At 41.5% G+C, this 25,541-nt stretch overlaps 2 protein-coding genes across 2 annotated transcripts in view; one reads left to right on the forward strand and one right to left on the reverse strand.

The window, feature by feature from the left end:
* Positions 1-415: 415 nt before the first annotated feature.
* Positions 416-23,277, reverse strand: PGAP3 (Per1-like protein PGAP3). The gene is made up of 8 exons (XM_077659311.1): positions 22,598-23,277; positions 18,865-19,017; positions 16,673-16,735; positions 14,970-15,031; positions 13,201-13,337; positions 9,957-10,158; positions 8,143-8,316; positions 416-5,530 (listed from the first exon to the last, which is right to left on the reverse strand). The coding sequence occupies exons 1-8, from the start codon at positions 22,967-22,969 to the stop codon at positions 5,458-5,460; spliced, it is 1,236 nt and encodes a 411-aa protein (XP_077515437.1). The 5' UTR covers positions 22,970-23,277; the 3' UTR covers positions 416-5,457.
* A 263-nt stretch (positions 23,278-23,540) lies between these two features.
* The window catches only part of LOC144125694 (late secretory pathway protein AVL9 homolog), a 40,149-nt gene continuing 38,148 nt past the window's right edge, over positions 23,541-25,541 (forward strand). The window contains exon 1 of the mRNA XM_077659312.1: positions 23,541-24,097. Within this exon, the coding sequence (XP_077515438.1) occupies positions 24,020-24,097 (78 nt within the window). The 5' untranslated portion in view covers positions 23,541-24,019. The remainder of the gene's footprint in view (positions 24,098-25,541) is intronic.

Consider the following 25,541-nt stretch of genomic DNA (forward strand, 5'->3'; position numbering starts at 1 on the left):
AGGCTCGAAGCTGACCTTTTTCCTGACTCCGCTAGTAAATCCATAGCATGTAACATTACGTACAATTACACAACTACTGAGACCAGTGATATTGCGCTTTAGCGTAATTGTAATGCTGACTTACCAATTTAGTTGTCATTGAATGTTCAAACAGCACAACCACAATCGAATGGCTACTAATTTTGTGCAGAGTGCATTGAAAGATTCATCTGCACGATAAAAGTTTAGGTGCTGCTGTAGCAGTAGTGGCTGCCTTTCTTTTTCGTCTGTGGCTAAAGTGGGACAGTGGCCATCGTATGTTTGTATTGGAATTTTTCGTCGGCTCCACTATGCCTATGCTATGGCTAAGATGTACACTAGTTAAGATGTACAGAAAACGCGACAGTTCTCTGCATTCAAACAAGCATACACAAACTCTGCATAAAGGCCTTTATTAATATTCAAAATACGAGGTAAGCAGAAACCAGAAATACACTAAATACCCTTGCAAAGCAGTGTACTGCTACCTTGGAACATGAAAAATAGAAAACAAGCTGGTATTTCCCACATGCCTATTATACACGTGTGTATACACAGATGTAAGCTACTAGGATTACTAGCCATGGAGTTTTCAGATGGAATGAATAATGACCTGTGAAAGTGGATGACTAGACAAAATGTTCACAATCACAGCTAACATATTTTGTCACACACTGGGAAAAAAAAAGCTTACAAAAACACCATCCGCCTACGTAACAAGCAAATAACCTTTGTTGACGAACACACCAGAACAACATTTCATATTATTCTGAGGACTTCACATTGCAACAAGATATGCCATAAAGGGACAGTAAAGTTAACAATTTTTCTAACCGTGGCAAAAATTTACACATGCATGCCTTCATGCTCGCACACTGCATGCAAATAACGATGGCAATGGTAAGCAACAAACATTCCGGAATGTAATTACAAGTGCAGCAAATCCATGCCGGAGACAATCTTTGATCTCTTGAGGCAAACGGACAAGGCACATGGTACTTCTCTTGCACATCCATGGGTGCTGTACTACAAGCATAACTGTCGAGACAGGTTTAGAGGCCAACTTGTCTGTGCTTTGATTTCTCAAACAAATGAGCTAGCAGTAAGCATCGGAAGCTGCTCTCAATGACTGCAACGGAAAGTTGCTTGCAAAGTTGCTTTGCAAAGTTGAAAGTTTTTGAAAATGTCCCAAGTACGCGGCCACTTTTTTTGGTTTATGGAATGAGCAGAGGTACTCCACTCTGGGATACAAAACATAAAAAACACTGTTGATGCTGTTTCTTAACCTTTTTATCATTATTTAGGCAAGTGCAGATATTGCAGTATAACAGAAATTGATCAATGAAATCGAGAAACAGCACTTTTATAAAGTATTAATGTACTAAAATCTGTCAATTTAAAACTGCATGCAGGGCTTCTAGTGTGTATTCTGCAAGCAACTTTAGGAAGTTCACTGCTTGGCCTCTAATCTTGTCTCAAGTCAGCTCTGCTCGCTGTGGACAGACCTTTGTCATTCAGCACAACCAGTAAAGACTCAGAGCAGCAAATGTGCAGTTAGATTAAAAAAAATTTGTTCTGTCTGCATATCATGACACATAATTCGTACAGATTTGTAGTGGCATAGAAGAGGTAAGGAAGAAAGGAGAAAAGCTGCAACTGCAGTCTCATTCGTCAAGAGGACAAAATAAGAGCCCTCGCCAAGAAACGCTGGCTATTCGTATTTTCTGCTTGCAACAGGGTTCCGCCTCCTAAAGCACCCTATTCACGTATCCAGAGCAACTTTGTGTAGTAAGCTTACTATGACAGCATTTGTCTTGATCATCTCTTAATCAAGTGAATGACATTCTGAATAACCTGCTAAAGAAACTAGTGTGCAAAACCCTTACGTTTTTTTCGGAGCCCAACATTGCATGGAGCAATGCTCAATTATTACTCCAGCTGAGAACCACGCATTTTTTGGGTCTCAACTATTTTTGCAGAGAATTAGTGAATTTCATTTTGCATGGACAATGGCCACTTCAAAAGTAAACACTGCATGTGACTGCTGGCAAGTGGCAATTACCTATGCACTCACATTTTCTTGAGGTCAATACCATCTCGTTGCAATACAACTTTAAAGTGGTTATTAAGTTTTGTTTGCTAGTCAATTCCTGCTACAAACTTCTTCCCCTCATAAGCGTTTTCAAGCATTTTTCAAAAGCCAACACAAGTGATAGGTCATGAATGCTACTGTTTCAAAGCTGAACACCTGTAAAATGGCAAGCCCTTTGTCTACTAAATTGAGCATAGTAGCTGCTATTTTTTCAGGCACACTACTGTAACAGCATGGAAGGCGTGTTCATCAATGTAACCACTCAGGCGTGTAACCATTCAGGCGTGTTCATCAAACCTGCCACATTATTCAGCAGTCACTTGGGAGATTCACAGTTGGAACAGAGAGCATATGTCCTGCGCTGAAATCATGGGATGCACATTGATGTGAAGCTGAAGCAAACTGTTTCACAATATATTGATCCATAGCTAACCATGTTATTGCTTGCAAGTATAGAAGACCACAAAGTAATCCTACAGCTGATTAAAAAAAGTGGTCTGTACCTGATAACTGCAGTGTGCTTATCTGCTAAGACATCACCTGCTAACTTCAACAATTTCTTATGACACAAACAAGCTGTACCATAAAGCCAGTTCTGTAAGTAAATGGGATTTCAGGATCTGATAATACTGATTTCGTGGCCAATGTGTTGTGAATCCTGAAAAAATTCACTAGATGGACAAGGTCTTAAAGAAGCATATTGGACTTAATTTGCACAACTCTGACCATACAGAAACAGCAGTCAGAATCATGAAAATAACCATCATTAACACACAGCTGAACACAGTCATACGACTACTAAGGGGATCTGCAAAGCTTTCCCAAGTCTTCATAGATAATCGAAAATTCTCCCTGGTCCCGATTCACACCCCAGACCACCAAGTCGCCAGGGCAGTAGCTCTACCAGGCAAGAAAGCCATCATGGCTAACACTTGGCAGTGCAAATCGAAAAAGGTCAACTCATAGTGGGAACACAGCGACTCCAAGGCATTTTCCACAGCGGAGTAGATTTCATTGAGGGAATAATTTGAAATTTACGCCACCTTGGGAAATTCCCCTGATCACTTCAAAGTAATTGTGCATGGGTTTCATGGCAGCAAAGCAAGCTTTTAAAAAGAGCTGTTATATCTCGCAGAAAACTAGTCCAGAACAATTTAAAGGAACTGTTGAACACTTGGCTGGAACATTAAAGCAGCTGCAATGATTGGCCCGATCTTCTATTGCTTTAAGGGTTCGGAAAGTAGTGCTCGTCAAGCCTAAATTTCACACAGCTACTCTTCCTTACTTATGCTGTTTGTTCTTTTGCAGGCTATAAACAACTTCTATTTAAACACAGATCACCTCATAAAATAGATGCCATATTGTGTTAGGTGACCAACAACAAAGCTCAGAGGGTGCTTTCTGCAAGTACAGACGTGAAAAAGTGTTGGCACAACTACATGTACGCGTATTGATTACTAATCTTTCATAGTAGCATTTGTTACCTTTAGTTTAAAGTTCAACCGATTGTCCTAGCTTCATACACACTACCTACAATGCTCACCAAAGCAGCTATCCCCACCTAGCTAACGTGAAAGATCACCTTTAAGTGCTTAGTTGACAACCTACTGCTACCCATGCAGTGTGCTGTTATTGGCAGTGATTGAGAGCAAGGTTGACAAGGATGGAGGATTACCCATTGTGTAAGTAGCCACCTGCAACTTGAGGATTAAACACAAAGTATATCCGCACTTGCAACTTCAGTAGTCACAAAATAAAGCACATTGCTTATTCTTACTGCTTTAAACAGGATTAGTGCTCTTTCCAACAAATGCTCCAAAATGCTTCAGCAATTTTGACAGAAAAGTAGCTGCAGTTTTGCTACTAATCCTAGAAACCAAGCGCCATAAATACTGCAGAGATTATGGATGTTTGGTTTGGTTTATGGGGTTTAACATGGCAAAGCGACTCGGGCTATGAGGGATGCCGTAGTGGAGGCCTCCGGATAATTTTGACCACCTGAGGGTCCTTTAACATGCACTGACATTGCACAGTTTATGGGCCTCTAGCATTCTGCCTGCATCTAAATGTGACTGCCACTGCCGGGATCGAACCCGCATCTTTCAAGTCAGCAGCCGAGCACTATAACCACTGAGCCACCGCAGCGGCAGAGACTGGATGTGTTGCTGCAAAACCATGCATTTAATTTATGCTGAAGCTGTGAAACAGCTATATATTATGAAATTTTTATGGCTATTATGTTCGTAAATCACGACATGCCTGCTTTTTTTCACTTTTTCGGGCATCAAATATAAGCGCTGCACTGACTTTTGATCCCTCAAGAGACTTGATGTGCTCAGTGACTGGCTGGAGCAGCAGAAAAGGCTGTGGCTCTCAGTTACAATGAAAAATTTAGACGCGCAGCTGCACCATCTGTGCCCATGGAAAAGAAAGTCTGAAACTCGCTGAAGCTACGTAAACTACTTTTGTAAATAAAAGCACAATTCACACTAAAAAATAACTAGCATCATCCTGATAAAATAAGTCTGGAAATATAATTTTGCTCATTAACAAAATAAACTAAATTTTTCAGTCGTTGCTTTTGAGCTCAGCTGCTACAGAAATGCGGTGGCATCTAAGCTGCTTTGACACCAGAAGGGACTGTTCCAGAACTCGTGTGCTTCCGTGATTGCTGACAATGCAGCCAACAGTTTCTCCAAAAAGTCAGAGGTCATACAGCAAGAAATAGAGTCGCCAGATAGAGGTTGTTTCGAAGGTGAAGCATGCCTGACTATTTTCACACGGCTTGTCCAATGATGGTCTCCATTGCATCAGGGTGCCACATGTGCTGCTGCTGTTCCAGTCAGCCAGTGACTGCTTCAGGGGATCAATCCCTTGAACGATCAATTTCCCAAGGGATAAAATTTAGAATATGGGCCCAGATTCTAGACCATATACCTACTAGCGAATTCAAATTTCTAAAAGACAGCTAGAAGAAATCTTTACTTGATGTATATAAAACACAAAGCTCGCAAAAAGCAATCTCAAATGTGCTTAGCCTTGAGTCAGCCTGTATGACAATGTGTTTGCTATGGTTGATCTTCTGCAGTCAAGGAATCAAAACAGTGAACATAATTCATCTTGTACATTCTCCACTCATGCAAATTAGCAAAATAAAAATACAAATTTATGGTGCCTGTACGTTAACCTTTGAACATGAAAAGTGACCTTGTAAAACACTACCACCATGTTCCATCAGCAGCTGCAGTACAACATGGCACCAAGCTTCTTTTCAGTGGTTTCCTTTGCATTTGGTGATACAAAGAACAAGGCAGTGTAGAAAGGTGGAATGCCATGGGCCAAGCTGGTCAGACATACTTTGCACAGTCCCCGATGCTGTTGCCATTTTGTGTGACATGAACATTGGCCTTGGCGATGAATCTAGAAGTGAACAGATGGGCCACTTCAGTGAACAGAAGGGCAAATGGTCAACTTTGCAGCAAAGCAGTTGTCACTTTGCTTCAGCACATAAAGACACATGGCCACTGCAGAAAATGCTTCGCGTAATTCAAAACTAAAAGCGAATATGAACTCAGCTTCTGATCATCTCACGCCCCCAGTGCAAATCAATGGCATCAATAAGTGGATGTCTTCTTATCTGCTTTGATTTCATGCGGTACAAGTTAAGTTTTTCTCATCCAACAAAACACTACCATCAGTGGAGTGACTGTCAAGAGGATGTTCACTCTGGCTAGTAGGCGTGTGCTCAAAGAAACAGACGAAACGTAGCAAATATGTTTGGACACAAGAAAATAACACAGAACACATTCACCATGTTTGTCCCATTTTCTTGCATCCTGTCATACCTGTGCTCTGCACTGACCGTTTATTCATACCTCCTGAAGTCAAATACCTCCGGTCAAGTGTATCAGCGCAGCACAGTGGGACTGTGCAGCTTGCCCCTTTTCAAAAATGCGCTTACTCTCACGCCCAGCTAGACTAGTGCTTTCTAGACAGTGCCCACTCACTAGCTAACGTGGCCTATGGCCCTGTGTCCAATGGCCCCCAGGCCAAGGTATATCCAGATTACATTAAACTAGTCCACCTAATGTTATGACAGGTGATCACAGCAATTGACACAGTTTTCTTGTTAAAGTCTTCCATACGGCTAATGCTGTAAAAAGCTGCAGGTCATCATGGAAAATAAGCACTAAGAGCTTACAACAACAAACAAAAAGGCACAGTTGAAGCTCGTCATTACTCAACTTGAACGCAAACAAACGGCTCCTTTTTTTTGTTCACTCCCCATCCATTCAAGCTCCAGTCAAATAATGAATGCAATTCAAACTTGTCCAGTTCACAATCCTGTTCAAACTCCATCACCTGGTGAGCATTACTGTACTTTTGCTTTGAATAAGCTTCAGTTGTGGATGAGCTACATCGGCCCTCAGCACAATTTAAAATAGTGCAGAGGCATGCAAGCTTATGACTGACCTGACTAGTAAATTTTACTGGTGTCATTTTCATGCTTCCAGCGGTTTGTCATTATTTTTTAACATTACTCCATTAAAGGCTTCAAAGTACTACCAAGTTTTCTGTTCTCTCATGAAAGATGGGCTGATTCTTCTCACTGAAAATTTACAATCAAGCTTCAGCCAATCCACTTCCTTTGGGTTGCCAGGTCATTTCCTTTAGTATGAACAAGTTAATGGTCGGTAGCCATGTGTAGATTGATGCATTCTTGCATCCCAAAACAACACTGTAGGTTATAGGGCATGCAGCAGTGGAGGGCTCCGGATTAATTTCGACAATCTGGGGTACTCTGATGTGCACTAAAAGTGTACTTGACAATTAAGCTAGCTTTTTGTTCAGCCACGTTGTTAATAACAGTGAATACCTTTTACTATGGGCGTGTGAATATTTGAAAATTTTGAAAACAGAATAAAATATCCTCCTTTTCAATTATTAAAATGAATCAACTAGTGTATGTTCAAAATTATTCGAAATGAATCAAATATGTCCAAGTTTTTTAACACTTTTCAAATAATTGGTGCCAAGTTCGAATAACGCCTGCCATGTTTTTCTTCCGCTATTATTCCAAAAACAGGGACCACACATGCCACGTACCATGCTGCTGCATTGGTATCATACGTGCGAGATGGAGGATTCAGCAAACCTGGCCTTTATGCCCGACCTCGGAGGCCATGCCTCATACGTCTCATACATAGCTCTCACCCGTCTCATGTACAGAGATGTGGCACCAGTTTATTCTTGTCCGTTATCAACAGCCAAATGTACTTCTCCTATGCGCATAACTTGATAATGGTAAAGTTAATACACTGACTTCGTGTTGGGAGTCCCTAATGTAGATCAAAGTTGCGTCTCTTAAGGGGGGATGAGGGTCATAAATAAATAAAAGAAATGAAATACACATACTGCCATCACCAGCCATTTCCACAAGCAAACTGTAGTGCACCGAGAAAGACTTTTGCACATGGATTCCGAGAGCCTGGCACCACCGCCATTCAATTCCAAACATTGATCATGGAGTCCTTTTCGGTATGTAAGTCACGAGTTTGAATCGAATTGAAGAAAAAGTTTTATTCCAGTTTTCCCGGCGATAAATGCGTCTCTTGCTGCCGGACAAATGCCAACATAGACAAAATGAGGCACAGGATCAATTTTTACGAAGAAGGAAAGATGAATAAAGTTATCCTCACTGTCCTTTAAACAAATGCAAGGTACCCTGTTGTTAGAGATATGCTCAATTTCGATGCACCAAATACCAAACTAAGCACTATTTATGAATTCTACAAGCTTACAGCACAAGCAGACCTGTAAAGCTCTGTAATGTCTGTAAAGAAGTAGTCTTGTAACACTACAGGAAAAAATTTCCACAATATTATGAAACAACAAAACCTACATCAAGCCTAACAAGAAATATGTTATGCTAAACACAAAATGTCCCTCAACTATAGCTGGAGTTCTGCCTCCACCCTCCCAACAACAACGCCGATAAATTTAAGTTCCAAAATGCAGACACTAGTACTCACTTTTCATGGGTCTGGCAAGATGTGCACTGGCCTGAAGTAAGCTTTTCGCTACTAAACTGAACATCTTCTCGTGGCTCCTCTGTGCCCAGCAGGAGCCAGTGGTGAGATCCGTTTGTAGCCTTTCCAGCATTTTGTACCTTGTGTAGCTCATATAGGCTGTCATCAATTAAGAACCTGGATGGAGACAAGAAATGGAGAGGTTTAAGCCCACATTTTTGTGTACAACTTTTCTGTCTTTGCACAGAGTTAGTATAGTCCAACCTTAATATCACAAAGTTGTACTTGAAGCTAAAAATAGTATCAAGTAGCAAATTTCATTAAATAGAGAATTATAAGCTTCAGTGCTCCAAAATGACCTCACAGGGTTATCTTGCTGTTCAAACATTTATGAATGAAATCCCATGAGAAATTGCAGCAGTAGTTACGTGACTGAGGGCACTACATGTCATGTTATGTACCATGATGAGTGTAATATCACACTTGCATTTGCAGTAAAGAGTAAAGCTGCCGTGTGGACCTATGTAATCCACAAATAAAATGCACTTACTCCATATTCAGCATAAGAGCACAGTGTCGCGCTATAACGCCGATTCTTTCACAGCTGGTCAATCACTGCATTTTGTTTATTCTTATAGCTTTAATGACACATCTAGCTTTTTGAGTAGGTAGCATATGATAAAACAGTCAAACGTAACAGTAATAAATAAAGAGACCTCAACTAAAAGGGACCATAATACAAACCATGCTTACTGTGACAGCATTCAGTTCCTTACAGAAATACACTACCACAGAATAATCTTGCATAAACACCACAGTGCTAGCTTACGCTGTCAAGCACTGCAGCTGAAAAATTGAGTGCAAGGTGAAGGACAACTAAACTAAAGAAATTGATGACATGAGTGTTGACTCTGTCTTGGCCTTTGCAAAAATCAAGAGAGACCAGCACTGACTATCCCATCCTGTAGATTTAAAGTTTAGAAAATGCGAAGAAGCTACAGGAAAAAGCAAACATGAAGATGATGAAATTTGGAATGAAGTCTTAAGAAGCCCAGACTCTAGGGTGCAAAAGGAACTGACCCAACTGGCAGCTGCAGCATCACTTATTAAGTGCTAGTCTTGTAGTGAATAAACCCCCTACTCCTCTCCTGGAGGCCTGCGTGCCGTGCTGGAGAGGGTAGGTAGGGGAGCCGGTTCAAAGATTAAATGTTATTCTGAATCTGAAGCTGACACCTATATAAAGTTTCTCCATAGTTGTTATTTGGTTTATTGGGGTTTAACATCCCAAAGCGACTCAGGTTATAAGGGATGCCGTAGCGAAGGGCTCCGGAAATTTTGACCACCTGAGGTTCTTTAACATGCACTGACACCGCACAGTATACGCGAGTCTAGAATTTTGCCTCCATCGAAATTCAACCACTGCAGCCGGTGAAACTGCGTCTTTTGGGTCAGCATCCAAGCGCCATAACCACTGAGCCACTGTGGCAGCAGTTGTTATTCATCGCACATGCTACTTTATAAATGAGCTAATATATCCGCTATACCACTGTGTGTTTCTACATATTTTTTCACCCAGTCAATACACTATCAAAGGTAAAATGAAATTAGTAACAAATAAAAGGTGAGAAAAACTCTGTGCAAAGGTTGTAAGCTCAGCCTCCAGTAGCAACAAGCTTGGTCTAATATTTTTAAAACCTATCCGATTTTTCGTTTCCAGTGCTCCTAAAAACTGCACTGAAGTCAAGAAAAGGCACTTCACCATTCGCTGTTGTTAATCATGCATTTGAAACATCATGGTGGCTATATGCGCATCGTACCTGTACCACAGGAGAGGCAGCGGAGCTGTTCCCAGGTGCCAGAGGGCATGGGCATCTACCAGAAACCGCCATGGAGGGAAGTCGCCCAACTCCAGCAAGAGCAGTGCATCCAACATGAGTACCACAATGGTGCCTCTCCAAACATATCCACGGCGTCTATGCTGCCAGCACCAGCCAAGCCAACCAATTGAGTTGAGCAGCCCTGTACACAAACAACATGCGGGATGGTACCCATTGTGCACAAGCATGGTAATGATAGTGGCTTGTTTGTGTGTGTATAAGCATGCGCGCACACACACGCACACACACGTATGTGTGTGGCTAGCACCTTCTTGCAGATTGCAGATTTATTTTGCAGATTTATTTTTCGCAGAATTGTGTTTAGCAGCCACATTCTCTTTTTTGATGTCATTTTTAAATAAGATAAAATGACTATTTTACCTTATTTGCATAAATATAACTCAAGGGAGGAGTCTGAGAATTCAAGAGAACTTTAAAACCTAAGGGGACACTTAAGCTCCGCCTTAAAAGCACGATGCAATAGCGTTAATGGGTTATAGCTATATATGCAGAACTCGTCATTCTTTACTTTACAATCACAGATCGCAGGGAGTCCTCATACTGTCGCTAGTGCAGTGGTTAAGGTGAGACACATACAGGTCTTAAAATGAAAAATGAATTTTTATGATTAGAGATATCGTAATGAAATTAGGTATGTAAATTTATAATTAGTTTCAGTATATCTCAGTTAAATACCATATATAAGGAAAATAGCTTAAGTGTAATTAGGTCATTTCTTCCTCGTCATTAGGACACTTTTCCTCAATATTTTTGGTTCCTACTGAAATGAAGCTGTAGCCAAACACCTGCCATCCTGAGCTACGTTATTTATATTGTTACTGAGGTATATCATTATATAAAAATATTATGTCAAAGCACCACAATTATTAAATAAAATTAAGTGGCATTACTGTCCACAAAATTTGACATGTTTACTCAGCCATCAAAAATTGCATAGCGCCATAATTTACTTCTTTCTGAATTCAAAAGTTTAAGATTAATTAGAACTGCACCATAAAAGCATAGAAAGCACCATAGAAGTTGGCAAAAAAAACGAAGTTGAGAAAGTGGAATTTCAAGCCACTCAGAGGTTGCAGAGGCTACAGAAAACAGCGAAGTACAGATCTCCTAAGAGGATTTCACAGAAGTGAGTAATACTTGGAGGTAATAAAGAGTGTCAGCTTTCGAACAAGACCAAGATGGTGGCCATCGAGAATGCGACAGACACAAAGTTCTGCCAAATTTTGCTCCGAAATTGCCATTTTGGCACTCCACAGGCGTCAAGTATATCGAATTATTAGTAGTTGGAGGTTGACTTATACCTTGAAGTTTTGTAGGTAAGTACTCAGAGTACATTGAACCTAAATGTGCCATTTTTGAAAGATAGAAATTTTCACCTTTTTTTTTTGCCATTTCAATACTCGCTTCTCCATTAAGCAATACACCACTCCCCCGGCAGTGGTTGTTTTATGCACAGCCACCAGTGGGACTTGTGAGATCCAGGTTGCTTTTCCCAAGCTCCATAAGGCTCATGCGCAGTGCCACGGTGGGCAGGAGGCAGTTGCATTGAATTTATTTAAATGAATTTCATTGCCACCTGCCACGGAGGGCAGATAGCTGACAACCTGGTGGGCAGGTTGCCACCCACCGCGGTGGCCATGTTGTGATGATGTCGCAAGGCCACGGGACCTTTCTCAACAAATCATTAATTTAACTGCCATCGGTCGCTGTAGATAGTTTGCTCACAATCTGGTGGGCAGGTTTTCACCTTCCATGGTGGGCAGGTTATGGTGACGTCACATCGTCACATGACCTTGGTGGCAAGTGGGCCGGCCACCTGCTTTTCTCAACACGCCACCAACATCAGGTTTTCCACTGAACGGGACCCTTAATGTCATAGCATTAAAAGAAATATTACGATTATACTGCAATCATAGACGACATGCTGGAATACGGAAGCAGCGGCTGCGTCGACACATTTAAGAGGGAACACTTCAGATGCACCTACTTTAGTCAAGCAAAGCATAGAAGCATTTGCTAGTTCTATGCATGCAGCCCCCCAAGCAGAAGCAGCCGCTTTCATTGCTGTGCTGCCCAGTCCTGCACCCGTTTGCTCTTCTTTGCTTTCCCTAATCCACTCAACTTTTTCAGTGCCTTCTCTTTCTCAACAACCCTCACTGCCTCCTTTCCATAGCCTTCTCCTTTGCACATATGCAGGCAGAGCAATATGCCCCAAGTTTGCCGAGAAGCTGGCTTCTCATAGTTGCTTGTTAACCTGGTAGCGAAGGTCACTTTAACTAGTTTGAAAAGCTCGAAAAAAAAAATTCGCACAGTACCGATGTATTAGTTCTGAATATAGTGCAAAATGCATTCTGAAGCATTATTTACTGTCTTCTCTGCAATCTCGCAGATTCTTTGATCTCAATTCACAGAATTTAAAATTTCCCACCAGAGAAAATTAGCGTCCTGGTGAATAATGCTACTAGTTAAGAATTAAAGCTTTAAACCTATAAGTACTTGTAAATGAAACAAAATAAAGTGATAAAAACAAGTGAAACCAGTCAGTACATTCAGCCTTAATTATGATCTGCACAATCCGGCAGCTTAAAGAACAGAGATATATGAACTGCCTGGCATGTGACTACTAAACATCATCCTATAGAGAAATTGAAAAAAAGGACAGGTTATGGAAGTTTTTTGCACGCCAGTGACAGAGTTACTAACATCCAAAGGCGCTAAAGATTAAAGGAACATGTTCAAGGGCACAAAGACAAAATGATAAAAGCTACTAGCTGTTTGGCTGACTCCAACGATAGGAGACAAAAAAATTTTCTGCCCAGGTTCTGGATCATATCCACTAAAATTTTGCAGGAAAAATATGTTTAACAGTGGAAGTCCTACAAGTTAACCAAAAAAACTTGATTGATGCATTTGAAGCAGATGCACATATAGTCACTACCGTTGTAGCCTCGTAATATGCTAAAAATGTGTGAAAGCTCTAGCATACACCCATATACTGCAGACACCCCTTAATGAGTGGTCATTAAGTATGGTGAATTAGTTTAAACCCTCTGCTAGATATGATCTCTGAGATTTAAGTGCTAACAAGCCAGCACACTAAGCAGAAGATTTTTCAGCTTGTTTGACAGAACAACAGCTTGTGGACTGAGATCGACATACTTGCCTGTAATCACATTGGCTTTCATGTTGTACCCATAGTCAAAATGCACAAAGTTTAAGTACTGGATATGGTAGACAAAGAAGGCCGCAAAAGGCATGGTCACTGATACGGACAGCCACAAATTTTTTGTTCCAAGAACCCTGTAAGAGGCAATACCAAGGGTAAGTTGAGATGGTCCGTGCAAGCAAACTGCACAACAGCCCCTACAGTTGCGCATGAACTAAAAACATGTTTCAATATGATACTAATGTGCAACAAGCATTTGGGCAAATGCTGCCCATATAACTGGTTTTTAAAAACCTCTAATTATTTGCACTCTCAACAATAAGCTACTGTACCTTAGCTATACTTCATTTCACAAGCTGTTTGCAGCACTGTGAAAGTAGAGCTCTCTCGTCCAACCAGGCCCAAGGAAAAGAACAAATAGTCCCTCAAATATATGAGCAGTGGTGTGACTATTCTTCAAGCAATTATTGCAGTAAACTAAAAATGTAGTCCAGGATGATGTCTTGAAAGTATAGTGAGCGTTTCATTAACTGGTTAAGTTGGCAGAAAAAGTTTGCACGAACACAACACTGCGGAGGCTTCCTGCAAAGTGGTGCATCGCTATTCGTAAACATGACGGGCACTAAGTCGACCAAGTTTTCTGCACGCAGCAGCTGGACACTGGTGCTCTTTACTTCCCAGCGATGGAGCCACCATTCACGAAGCGAGGGGAATGAAGGAACACATTTTGCAACACATGCTGTTCTGATTGGATCAGATCGCCACATCCTTCACAGCGCTGCAAACGACTGGTGAGATGGAGTATAGCTTACTAGAGAAAAATATAATTAAGGTACATGGCTTAATTTCCTCTTTGAAAATCCTTTGTGTCTTTGATACATTTGCTGTGGCAATAGGATCTCAAAAAAAGAATAAAAAAAGAAGCTGAACAGTTTTTTGAGAGTTCAAGAAGCTTCAAAGGTTGAAATTTATGAAGCTTGAAAATAAAGCATGCCGAGTTTCTTTTGCACTACAACTTGAAACAGTTAGTATATAACTACCGATTAGAGCCATGCCACCATTCAGGCTTCACCACACACCACAGTATCAGTGATGGTGCCAATGACGAAATCAATCAGACTTTCACTTCTTCCATCTGTGCATTGCTGTGCCTTTCAAGCTTTCAAACTTATAATGCCTTATGCCTTGCCATCCAACTTTTCGTATCACATCATTATTATTAGCTTGTACTCGAGGCTCCAGCACTTGAGAAGTAAAATGAAACAGAAGAAGGAATAAAAACCTGCTTTAAAAGACAATATTTAGTGTTTGTTGGTTAAATCCTTAAATGTGATACCTTGTCAGTGAATGAATAAGCATTATTGCAAAGAAGAAATCACAGTGAAAATTTTAACGTCTACTCCTTTAACAATGTAAGGCGGCTATGGTTTCACACAGTATCTATTGCAAATTTCCCTGTTTCCAACATACCTCTAAAACCCTGGTGGTCACACAAAAAAGAAGATGCCAGTTTAGCAAAGAAAACAAAAATATCACACAATGTTGCAAATTCTCAAGAAGTGCAGCCAGAAATGCAAAGCAGCCGTAATACGGCCACTTCAAAGAAAACAGAAAAGATGCTTAAAATATCAATGTTTGAATTTGTAACAGCCCACAAGAGAGAAGACAAAAAAAACACACAATAATGCATAGCCTAACCAAGTTCCTTACCACATTCGTCATCTAGCGAAAGATTTTCTTCTGGCCTATGCAGTTTTACTGCTTACCTCATGCATAAACTGTAGAGTGAGTAGAGCACCACGGAAAAGGCACAGTAGTAATCAAGCTTCTGCACAAAACAAAAAAGAAAAGTTTACAGTAGACAATCAGTTTTTAGTGATCAAGAAAAAAATCACAGGTATACCTGTTTTTTTGTGAACAACCAATTAACTGCCACTGTTAAACATGAGCTACATTCACTGCTTGAGCTCTGTCTTAGCAGGCAGAACAGCGAGATATCCAGCCCTGACTGCTCTTCAGCAGTATAGACTACTGCATACAAGTAAACAATGACAGAATGATATATGCACTTGGCTTTTGTGTATATGCGTATGCGCATAGCACAGAGGCTGTTTCAGCAAAGGTGATTTCAGCAAAATAAGTTAGTTAACCACCTTAACAGTTAACAGGATTCACCAGTTTTCTGATGCTAGCCAACACTGGTATGCAATGCTGCAGGTGCCACCTCTATATCTGAAAAAGCATATTTTTAAAAATTCTGGTTCGCCTTTGCTGAAACAACTGTGTATCTCTCCACACAGTTTGTACAGTCTTTCTCTCCCTCCTTGCCTCCCTGCTCTCCTCCCTCCTCCATTCTCTCTCTCCCAAGTCATGTGTTGGGCCATTTTCCTCTCCAGTGCCTACTGTTCAGTGCCAGCGCTGAGCAAGGCGGTAACAGCAGTCAGCACTCCTTCGTACCTTCCTCTCCTCACGTACAAATGCTACCACAAAGGAAGAAGATTGGTAACACAGCTTGCATGTCCACAGCAAGGTAACCTTGCAGAAGAAAAAAACTATTTTGCTGCCATTCCAGTTCCCATTCAGACAGGTTCCTATTAAAACTAGAATGTGCTTATTGTGCTCCATTTCATTTCACCAATTTTTTGTCTCCTTTGCAGCAATTCTGAATGATGTTGAATTTTGGCATGGTATGCGGGGTTTGATGTCCGAAACCTGCACATGGGCTACAAAAGATACTGTTAAAAGATACTGTAGTGTGGGGCTCCAGATTAAATAACTATAGACACCTAATTTATTGTTTCAAATGATGCGTTAGATATTGAAATACATGGATCACCACGTGGTATTTGCCTATGACAATTAAATAATTTGTCATCGCATTTCTTCTTTGATGCTGTTTCTGTTTCAATAATCGAACATTGGCTGTGATGTGAGGAATGGAAAAAATGCAATAAAAACGCTGACACGAAGATTTAGCTCACTACAGCACTTAAACCAGCCTGCTTTACGAGCTAGAATTACAAGAAACGATGTGTCAGCAGATAACATTGCCGTTTTTTCGTCCTTAAGTTTTACTACATGTAACAGTCATCGTTCGGTTGATGAAACCGAAATAGCGCCCAGAAGAAATTCAATTATAAATTATTTAGTGGTGGTAGGCGAATACCATGGAATGCTCCATGTATACCAATGTCTGATGCATCGTTTAAAAAAACACGAAAGCAAAACTTTGGTGTCTATAGTCTAACTTTGACCACATGAAGTGTTTTAATTTGCAACCCTTAGCACATGAGCACCTTTGGCATTTCAACTCGATTGAAATGTGGCCACCGTAGCCCGGACTTGGTCCAACAGCTGATGGCCACTAAGCCACAGCGGTGGGTGACTTCTGAATTGTGACATGCAGGACATTTATCTCAATTCTTTAGAGTTACAAACCCCGAAAAGTCTCATGATAGAAATGTGTTACCTCAGTAAGTGGAGTGTCCCTAGCATGAAAGACAGCAGACCAGAACCAGGCATTAATTGACAACTGAAAGAGAACAAAACACAACAACGTTTCCTTTGAAGTCTGCAGATTCATAAATTCAAAGAAGTAATGAATAAAACAGAGTGCAATCATAAATAATAAAAGAATTACCTGCGTATTATGAGGCAAATGTCAAAGGAAAATTTCCCTTTTTGTGCATTTGCATGCAATTTTATGCATTTATTCTTTTTCCAAAATTTGTGTAATTATTTCACTGTTTTATACTCCCCTTCAAGGTATGTTTTCTTCTTCAACTTAAAGAATCATCACAAGTTTCAAAGTGCGGCAATAACAGGCAATTATTTGTTGCTAGTACATGTAAAGAGAAAATTCTGCACTGAGGTCTTCACAATTATTTGTTGCTACATGTGATGAGAAAATTCTGCACTGAGGTCCTTCACCATGAGCACTTACCAACTGCAATAGCTGTCACTTCTATTAATGTAGCAAGAGAAATACAACCTCGTATATCTCAATGTTCCTAAGGCTATGAAGGTTTCCAGCCTTCATTTTGCTTTCGTGCAATAAAACTAAAATAGACTATTTTTATTCGCATTTTTTTTAAAGTTTATTCTACATTTCTCCCCAAGGAAAAAGTTTGTTCATTCCCAAGCACCCATTGAAATTATTATATAAAGTGCACCTCTCATGATGCATTGTTACACCAAGCACACTCCCACAAAGCTCATAGCAACCCAAAAAACTTCTAAGAACGAATGAGTTAGAGACAATTTGAAACTCATTTGCACCAACAGTGTTCACAGGCAGGTATGTGTAATTCAAGAGTTGGTGAATCCAAGCTTCAAATGTGCAGTCCTTAAGCTTACTGTGCCTGCTTACTAGCTATGATATTGATAGAACCAAGCCACATGAGTGGTACTGTCAATGTGCTATTTTTATGGTGGTATAATAAAAACAACAAACAAATTAGGCCATTCTTGCAGGATGTTTCTACACAAGGAAAACTAAAAGGATTGTACCTGCATTTAAAAAAGTTATTTTGCCACACTCGGTTCCTTCAGATATGCCCAAGTTCATTTTGGTTCCTTCTGCTAATCTGATGTAAATGTTAACACCTAGGAACAGGACGCAAGAAGTGTGGTAATAAAGCTCTCACTATAAGCCCTGTGTTTAAGATAAATCACAGCAGAAAAGGCACTTAAATTTAGACAACAACATGGATGCTGGAACAGCAAAAAGGGCTAGTTGGTCTTGAAGCTGTGGGCATAATGCCAGTGCATCAGAAAAACATGACAGAGTAAGATCATACGCTACACAGAGCAAATGCTCGACTTCAACTGATAGTTTGCTGAATAAATGTAATTTATGCACAGGCCTATAAATTAGATTTGAGAAGTGCCCGTACACAAATAAGACCTATTCAATAAACTATCAACCTTAGTGAAATATGTTACTTCTGTGTACTCTGCATTCCTCGTTCTGCCAGTTTTTTTTTTTTTTTGTAGACCTGACATGTCCACATGCTAAAAAAGAGTGTGCCACAAACTTCCTGGCTTAGCTATCCTGCACACTTAAGTCTAAATTTTCTAGCGTCATCCACTGTGGTTTTGAAGCTTTGCAGCTTGGGCATATCTTACTTGGAAATACCTCATATGTGATACTGTGGTACAGGAAGAGCTACCGAGCCAACCTTAGTATAAAGGAAATTTCCTATAACATTAAAAGCAAGAATAAACTAACTATTGGTCAGCTAATATGGCAATCTACACCACGCAAAAAACAGTGATAATGGTAGCAACAAAGCAAGAGCCCCAGGAAAAATGTACCTGGGACAAGTGATCGTATTGGTTATTGGAAATTACATGAAACATTTACTTCGGTAATGTGTGTAGAATAATATACCGTATCTGCCACCTCATTGCTTATAATGGCAGTATCAAAGAAATGATGGCGGCAAATCGCACTGTGCATTTCAATGATCAACATCCTTCACTGATTACAAATGACAGCCAATGTCTACCCACACACCTTTTTTTGTGAACAAAATCTAAGTGATACTAAAAGGATGACATGGCGAGCCTAAAACAAATATACCACATGGACACAGACATTTACCTGTCATGCAGTAAAATAAAGGTCACTACTGTCAAGCTAATTACAGGTGTGCTTACCACTGCCTGCCCTTTCCAAATTATGTAGTGGGGAGCTGAAGGTGGCACAACCTTCCTGAACTTGCGCCACATCCATAAGTGGCAGATGCCATTCAGTATTGAAAAGATAACTGATGCAGGCTCCTGGATGCCATAAAACCTTTGAAACGGCCACTGCAAGTTGTGTAAAAATTGAGTTTGGTTGATTACAGCGTACAAGATGACACAGGCATATCACCAACAATTAAACATAGGCCTAATCATCTCAAGACACACTGACAGCAGATTAATGCGCACCATATCTCAGTGCACAGGCCAAAAATGCAGCTATTGTTACAAGGAAAACGAAGTTTGTCTAGTTTGTTTCCACTGAACCAGGCATCAAATCTGCAACATTAGGCACTGGCAGTTGTTTTTCTACAGGAGAAAGAGCACAAGTTATTTTGTGGTGTGTTGCTGAGCACAGGTTAACAGGCAATGATGCCTCTCCTTAACAGAAGAAAAGATGCCTTGGCTCTTATCTTCACAACAAAGTGACTATACATGATCCTGATCAAGCTCTTACTGATAGTGGGTCAAGTGAAGCATGTTAAACTGCTTAATGACAAAACTGAGCACCTTGCCTCACTTAAACTAAAAACAGGCAAGTCTGTCCAAATGGTAGGCTCGTTGGACAGTGGTCCAGAGTGGGCATCTTCAACAAACAGAGATTGTGGACAGCAAACAATAATAATTTCTGGAACAAAATGAACGTATGTAGCACATGCAGTCAGTCGACTGTTACGAAAAGCTGATGTGATCATGGGCATTTGTGAGAACATCTTGCAGAATTTCAAAAGAAACGAACCAAGACTTTTGATAAGCAGGAAAAAAAACGCACATAACCCCTTATGTTCACCAGCTATTACAGAATGCAGAAAAGCTAGCTAGCTCATATAATGTCACCCGTGTCTCTTCAAAGCCATGCAAACTTTTGAAGGTTTGTCCAATGCTGTTGACAGGGTTAAAGGGACACTAACGACAAACTGAAGCAGGCCTGTATTGATGACAACAAACAACAAAGGTGCTACTATCACTGAAAATTGTGCGTTTATACACACTAGAGAAGGCCAAAAACGAAATACAGGTGTTGCCATCACAGACCGAACTCACAAGTAAAGTGTGGTGCATTTACTGTTTTGTGCAGATCCCAGAGGCTATGCTCCACAGTAATTCACTTCAAAACAATGATCACAGAGTCCTTTCAGTGTAGATGTCATGAGTTTGAATTGAGTGACAGGAAAATTTTTAAACGTGATTCTCCCAGCCACAGACGTGTTTTTTACTGCCGGACAAACATCGAAATGGTCAGAAAGGGCTGAGGAATCAATTTTTACTAAGAAAAAAATTAGACGGTGTCTTGTCTCTGTAAACAAGCTAAGAGCCATTATCAAAGAAATATACCAAAAGGTACGCAAATGTGTGGCAAACAAAGTTTATCAGATATCCTTAGTCTGTGAACATATGCACGTCAGACAGACTAAAATATGGTATAATGATCATGCGTGCATGAGAGCATTCCTTGTCTGCATACACTGACATGTTTATTGTAGAGAATGCGGGTGCTTTAGTGTAGAGAATGTGAGTGTCTGTAGTTACCAGACATCTACAAGTACCTGATGTCATGGTTTTCTATTAAATAGTTGGTAATCGGTGCTCGTATGTGCTTTGTGTCTTTTCACAGTTTGTTTCTGTTCACTTAGCACAGCAAGTATACCCTGTATTCACAGACGTCACAGCAGCTGCCATTTTCTTATCTATTGAACACTGTAAAAGGCCACTGGAGTGTCTAAAGGGATTATCGCTGCCTGCTCTGGTCTGCACTGCTGAAGCTGTGCGCTGGACAAGAAAACTGCGCCCATGATGTCACGTTGATAGCACCCCCCCTTCCTCAGATGAAAATGGAGACTCGACAGACTTTTGTCAGGGGTACCCACTTTTCCAGCTGGATGACCGCCTGTCCTTCATGACTCACTCTCCTAGCACTATGTTTGATGGCAGGTCTACATGGGTAGTTTTCAGTTACAACATACTGATGACAAAAGCAATTGAAGCTGAAGGAAATTCTGCATTGAGCAGTGTAAAAAATACTTTTGCAGTAGCACATATGAAGCAATTATATCTTCACTCTTCAATTTACGCTGAAAATGATGAAATTTCGTCAATGTTTTCTTGTGGCAGTATTCATCAATAGTTAATGAAGCAGTGTTCTATGCTCTAATTGCACAGATTCTCGGGATTTAAGCGGCGCAATAAGTTGTTGCACAAGCACAGTATAAATGTTCGAACTTTGATTGCAGAACATTGCTTCATTGAGTGCTTGTGCAGTTGATAAGCAAATGTGAGCCAGTCAAGAGATTAAATATCATTACGCCAAGTTAAAAAAACATATAGGTTCAGTAGTGGCTCACATACCTGCATGTTTAACAGTGAGTACCAAATGCTATTCAGCCTTTGTGTTACGCATATACAGCAAGGATATTCGGCCAAGATGTAGAAAATCTTAATATGTATGAAAAATTTGAATATATGCATCAGACTCATGAAGAATACATGCACAATGCGTTCCTAGAACTCTGCTCCTTTGCAATATGCGTCGCTGCACATTAAAAGAAAGTACAGAGAATGTTTACATTCGAATCAATGCGAAAGCACAGATTTGTGCTATGTACAAGACGACAAAGAGCGGGCTGTGCTGTGGAACGGAGCGTTCATCATGGCGGCACGGTTTCGTACGTACACTTTATCGAGAAAATTTGGCACATCAGCGCTTACTTCCTTGGACGATTTTCAGCACCTCCTGTTCCCTTGGAGTAGCAAAGCTTGGCGATCTCGCAAACTTCAGTTTTCTTCATGCGACTGCATTGCTGTGTGCCACAACTAAATTTTTACCTCTACAGGCCTGGTCTTGCGGCCTTCCTATTGTGTCTGTATTGTGCAGAGCCAGAATCAGTAGAGCACTTTCTTCTCTGTTGTCGTCACTACTCATCACTAAGGAGGCAACTGCTAGAAGTTCCATTACAAAAACTCAGTTTGCGCCTGTCTTCTGCGGTTGTTCTATCCCTTGGCGCTTCTATGCTTGTAGATACCAATGGGAATGTTTGCTCTGCCATTTAAAATGTTTGTCTAGAATCAAAACGCCTGCCATCATAATTAAGCTTTCATAATACCCCTTTTACCCATTATTTTGGTATTTCCTTTTTGCTATTCTTATGTTTTCTTTCTTACTTTTACTCACTAACTCTCAAAATTAAGCTCATTAGGACCCCTTACCACCCTCAACCACCTATCTCGAAAACTGAGTTTCCCACATTTTTGAGATCATCCCATGTTTGCCGCATGCAATTTGCAATACAGGTAGTCACCGCCTGGTTATGGCCAATCCACCTTGTGGGTATGTGCCATTTTATAAGGCCAACAGCAACAACAGACAATTTTGCTCGGGGTTGGTACTCAGATTAGTGCGTAAGCAATAAAAGCATTCTAGAGCGCACAATGACGATCGGTGGCACTGGGGCATGAACAGTGGACACATGAAACAAACCAATCTACCCGCGGCGTATGCAGAAGCGGTCGAGCGAAAAGAAAACACATGCACTCTAACAAACTACCTAGGTCACTTTCAAGGTAATGCTACGCGCGCGTCGTTGCACATCACACATTGGCGCAGCAGGCTCCAAAGAAAGCAATAAGCCAGCTGTAAGATAGCACGAACTTTGCCGTGAAACTGGGGCACGGGCTTTCCGCTGGCCTGGAGCATGTCTACAGCTTGCCACATGCAGTTGTGACGACACTCGTCGGCACAGTCCCACAGGAGAAGAGCCATATACCACTCCTGGCCGGAGCGAAACGCTTGTTGCCCCTCGAGCGTGCAGTTGGCACCGCGGCATCGTCGCAGGCAAGATTTGTACTCGGCACTCTGATCGCCCGGTGATGCGGAACCGACGTCAAACGAGCAGAGCAGTAGCACAGCCAAGGATACGGCCACCGCAAAGCGGGTGAGACCGCCTGTGTGCGCAGGTCCGATCATCACTTCAGGAAACAAAAAACTGTCTGACCGTCGTAGTCCTCCCCATCTTATCAGCATCTGAACTGTCGGCAGCTGATTGTGCGCGGCACTCCTCCTCGACGTCGTACCGAGAGCTGCTCTGGCAATTCTAGTTCCACCACTTCCGTGTTTCGCCCTGTTCTACACGAAAGAACGCTAGCTGAACCACGTGATGTCATTTCTGCCTCACGCGTGACACAGGGAACTGCGCGAGCGCAGCATCAAATCTCGTTCAGTCGTACTGGCCAGCCCTAAAAGTGCAACGACGAGCAGTCAGCTCAGGCGCTCCGGCACCGCCAGTGTGCGAATGATGCAGTAGCGGCAGTAGTCATTGGTGTGGATTCTTCGTTTATTTTCACTTTCGCTTCTGTTAACACCCTCCTCCTTACTCCACGCGCAATTTACGTTGCCAGATTTCACTATTCTCTGTCCGCAAAAGGACACTCACCACAAAACTTAACGCGTAAATGTGCGAAAATCTCGTAGAAAACAATTAACATGAGTAAATTTTTTATCTTAATAATGCAGTAGTGTGTTCACTTGAATTATTGTGGTGATGCTTGCTGCTGTTATCGTTGTTATCACTTCTTTGAACGCCAGTGGCGCGTCGAGCGGTTTCGGTTCAGGTTCCGGAGGCGGCCTCCCGATCCTGACGTACGGTTTTGTATGTGATTGCGCCGAGGGGCTGAGGGTCCTGATTGGAAACATCGTCAGGCACTTGCCACCTGGAACTTTTATGCATGTCGCGTGAGCTATTCGCAGTCAGCATGACAACTTTTAATGTGTGTCCATTAGAAAGGTGTGGGTGTCCTCCTAGCATGTGCTGAGCCCTCGATGCACCGCCCTGGAATATCGACTCATCGTAGAAGTTCCGAGTCGCTGCCGACTTCTGCTTCTGCTTGTGCTGTTGTGCTGCTGACGTTCGCCTTCTTGTACCACTTCCTTAATTGCTGCACCTGTGATCTTCACATCTTGTGCGATCAAAGAGCCCTCCGCAAATGGAGACTCCTAAGTGCAGCACCGGATCCGTGTCCTTGGTTGCGGTATAATCTGCGTGCCTTGCAGCGGATCGATTAATCGAGCGCGGTTATGGAGAAACCACCTGTTAACGAGACACCTATTCTCCATGTCGTCGTTGTTGGCTTTCACCACATTAAGGGGTACCAGGTGAGCTGGCTAAGTCGTCAATGTCATCGATATCCTGATCTTTGTCAACGTTGTGTTGCCTGTAGAAAGCGCTAGTGAAACCTCATTTTACAGTTGTCTACTTGTGCTGCTTTCTCAAAGTTGCAGCTTGACTTTGTACCAGTGAAAAACCGTGAAACGAAATGAATTTACAAAGAAGACAGAGCTGTGGATGCAGTGTAGAATTAAGGCACCCATGATTTGTTCCCAAGCCGCCAAATCTGTTGTGCTTATCGCGGCATGTTTGCTCCGGACTCCATTATCTTCGCGCCGGCTGCCCACACCGTGTAGTTAGTTCAGTCTCTGTGCGCTACATTCGAGGCATTTCCTTTGCCTACTACGCCAGCGATCAGAACCCTAGCAAATCGAAAAAAAAAATTAGCGCGGCATTGTTAATTACTATAGTCAGCATCGTGTCCCGTATGTAGTTACGTCTTGTTGTGGCTACCTTAATGCACGTGTTCTTCTAGCATCCTAAGTATGAATAAACTAGCTGAAATCGCATCGACTACGCATCTTGCAACTTAAAACGAGGGTAGGTAAATAGCGCAACAAAAGAAGGAAAAGGAAATTAACTTCTTGTTCCTCTGTATGATTAATTTGGAGAGTTAAGAGCAACTTAATGGCGTTGCACTACTAAAACTGTGTGTCAAGCTGCGACAACCTGCAGAAAGTGCACAATGTTGCACTTGCTGGCAAAAAACTGCTCCGTGCCTGCATTCACTCCAAAGAAACGCCGTTTTTGCCATTGTCACTTTAGAGCAGCAAGTAATAATGGCTGTTTGGATGAAATTAAAAGGTTGTATTTTCACTGACCATAATTAGTAAGCACTGCCACTTCTGTCTGGCACATGCAGGTTGCGATTGCATTGACCAAAAAACAAAAAAAAAACGTTTCTCTCTGCACGGAAAGTCAGGGAAATGTGACCTCAGTCGGATGCTTGCTAAGCTGTTTTATTGCTTCCGTCCTGATTTTGTGTCTGGATAAGTAACATAAAATCACGCGCAGTTGAAAATAAAATTTTAGTTGAAACTTTGCGCTTGTTGTCCTCTGTCGTCCCATCTGTAATATAGTTCGTGCACCCCTATGCTAAGTTGTATGACCAACTAGCCCCCTTTAAAGCCATGCTAATGCAGGATATTTTCCCATTAGGGCTGTGTGTAAATACAAGCCTGATTAACAGGTCCAGAAAAGTTCTGACAGTATAGACTGTTGGCATAGTGAAATGGAACACAAGGGTGTGAAAGTTGGTGATAGCAAGCAGTGGCCTGCCTGCTGATAGCATTATAGGGCATACATCCTTCATTCGATTGGTGCAGTGAGCTAAGCAAGAGGACAAAGAACAGCAGCTCGAAGAGAAGATCTTCAAGAAAATATAAAGCTATGCACTTGAGTCACTATACCTTTACGGAGCTATACTCCATA

The sequence above is a fragment of the Amblyomma americanum genome, chromosome 3, assembly GCF_052857255.1.
Source record: "Amblyomma americanum isolate KBUSLIRL-KWMA chromosome 3, ASM5285725v1, whole genome shotgun sequence".
Lineage (NCBI taxonomy): Eukaryota > Metazoa > Arthropoda > Arachnida > Ixodida > Ixodidae > Amblyomma > Amblyomma americanum.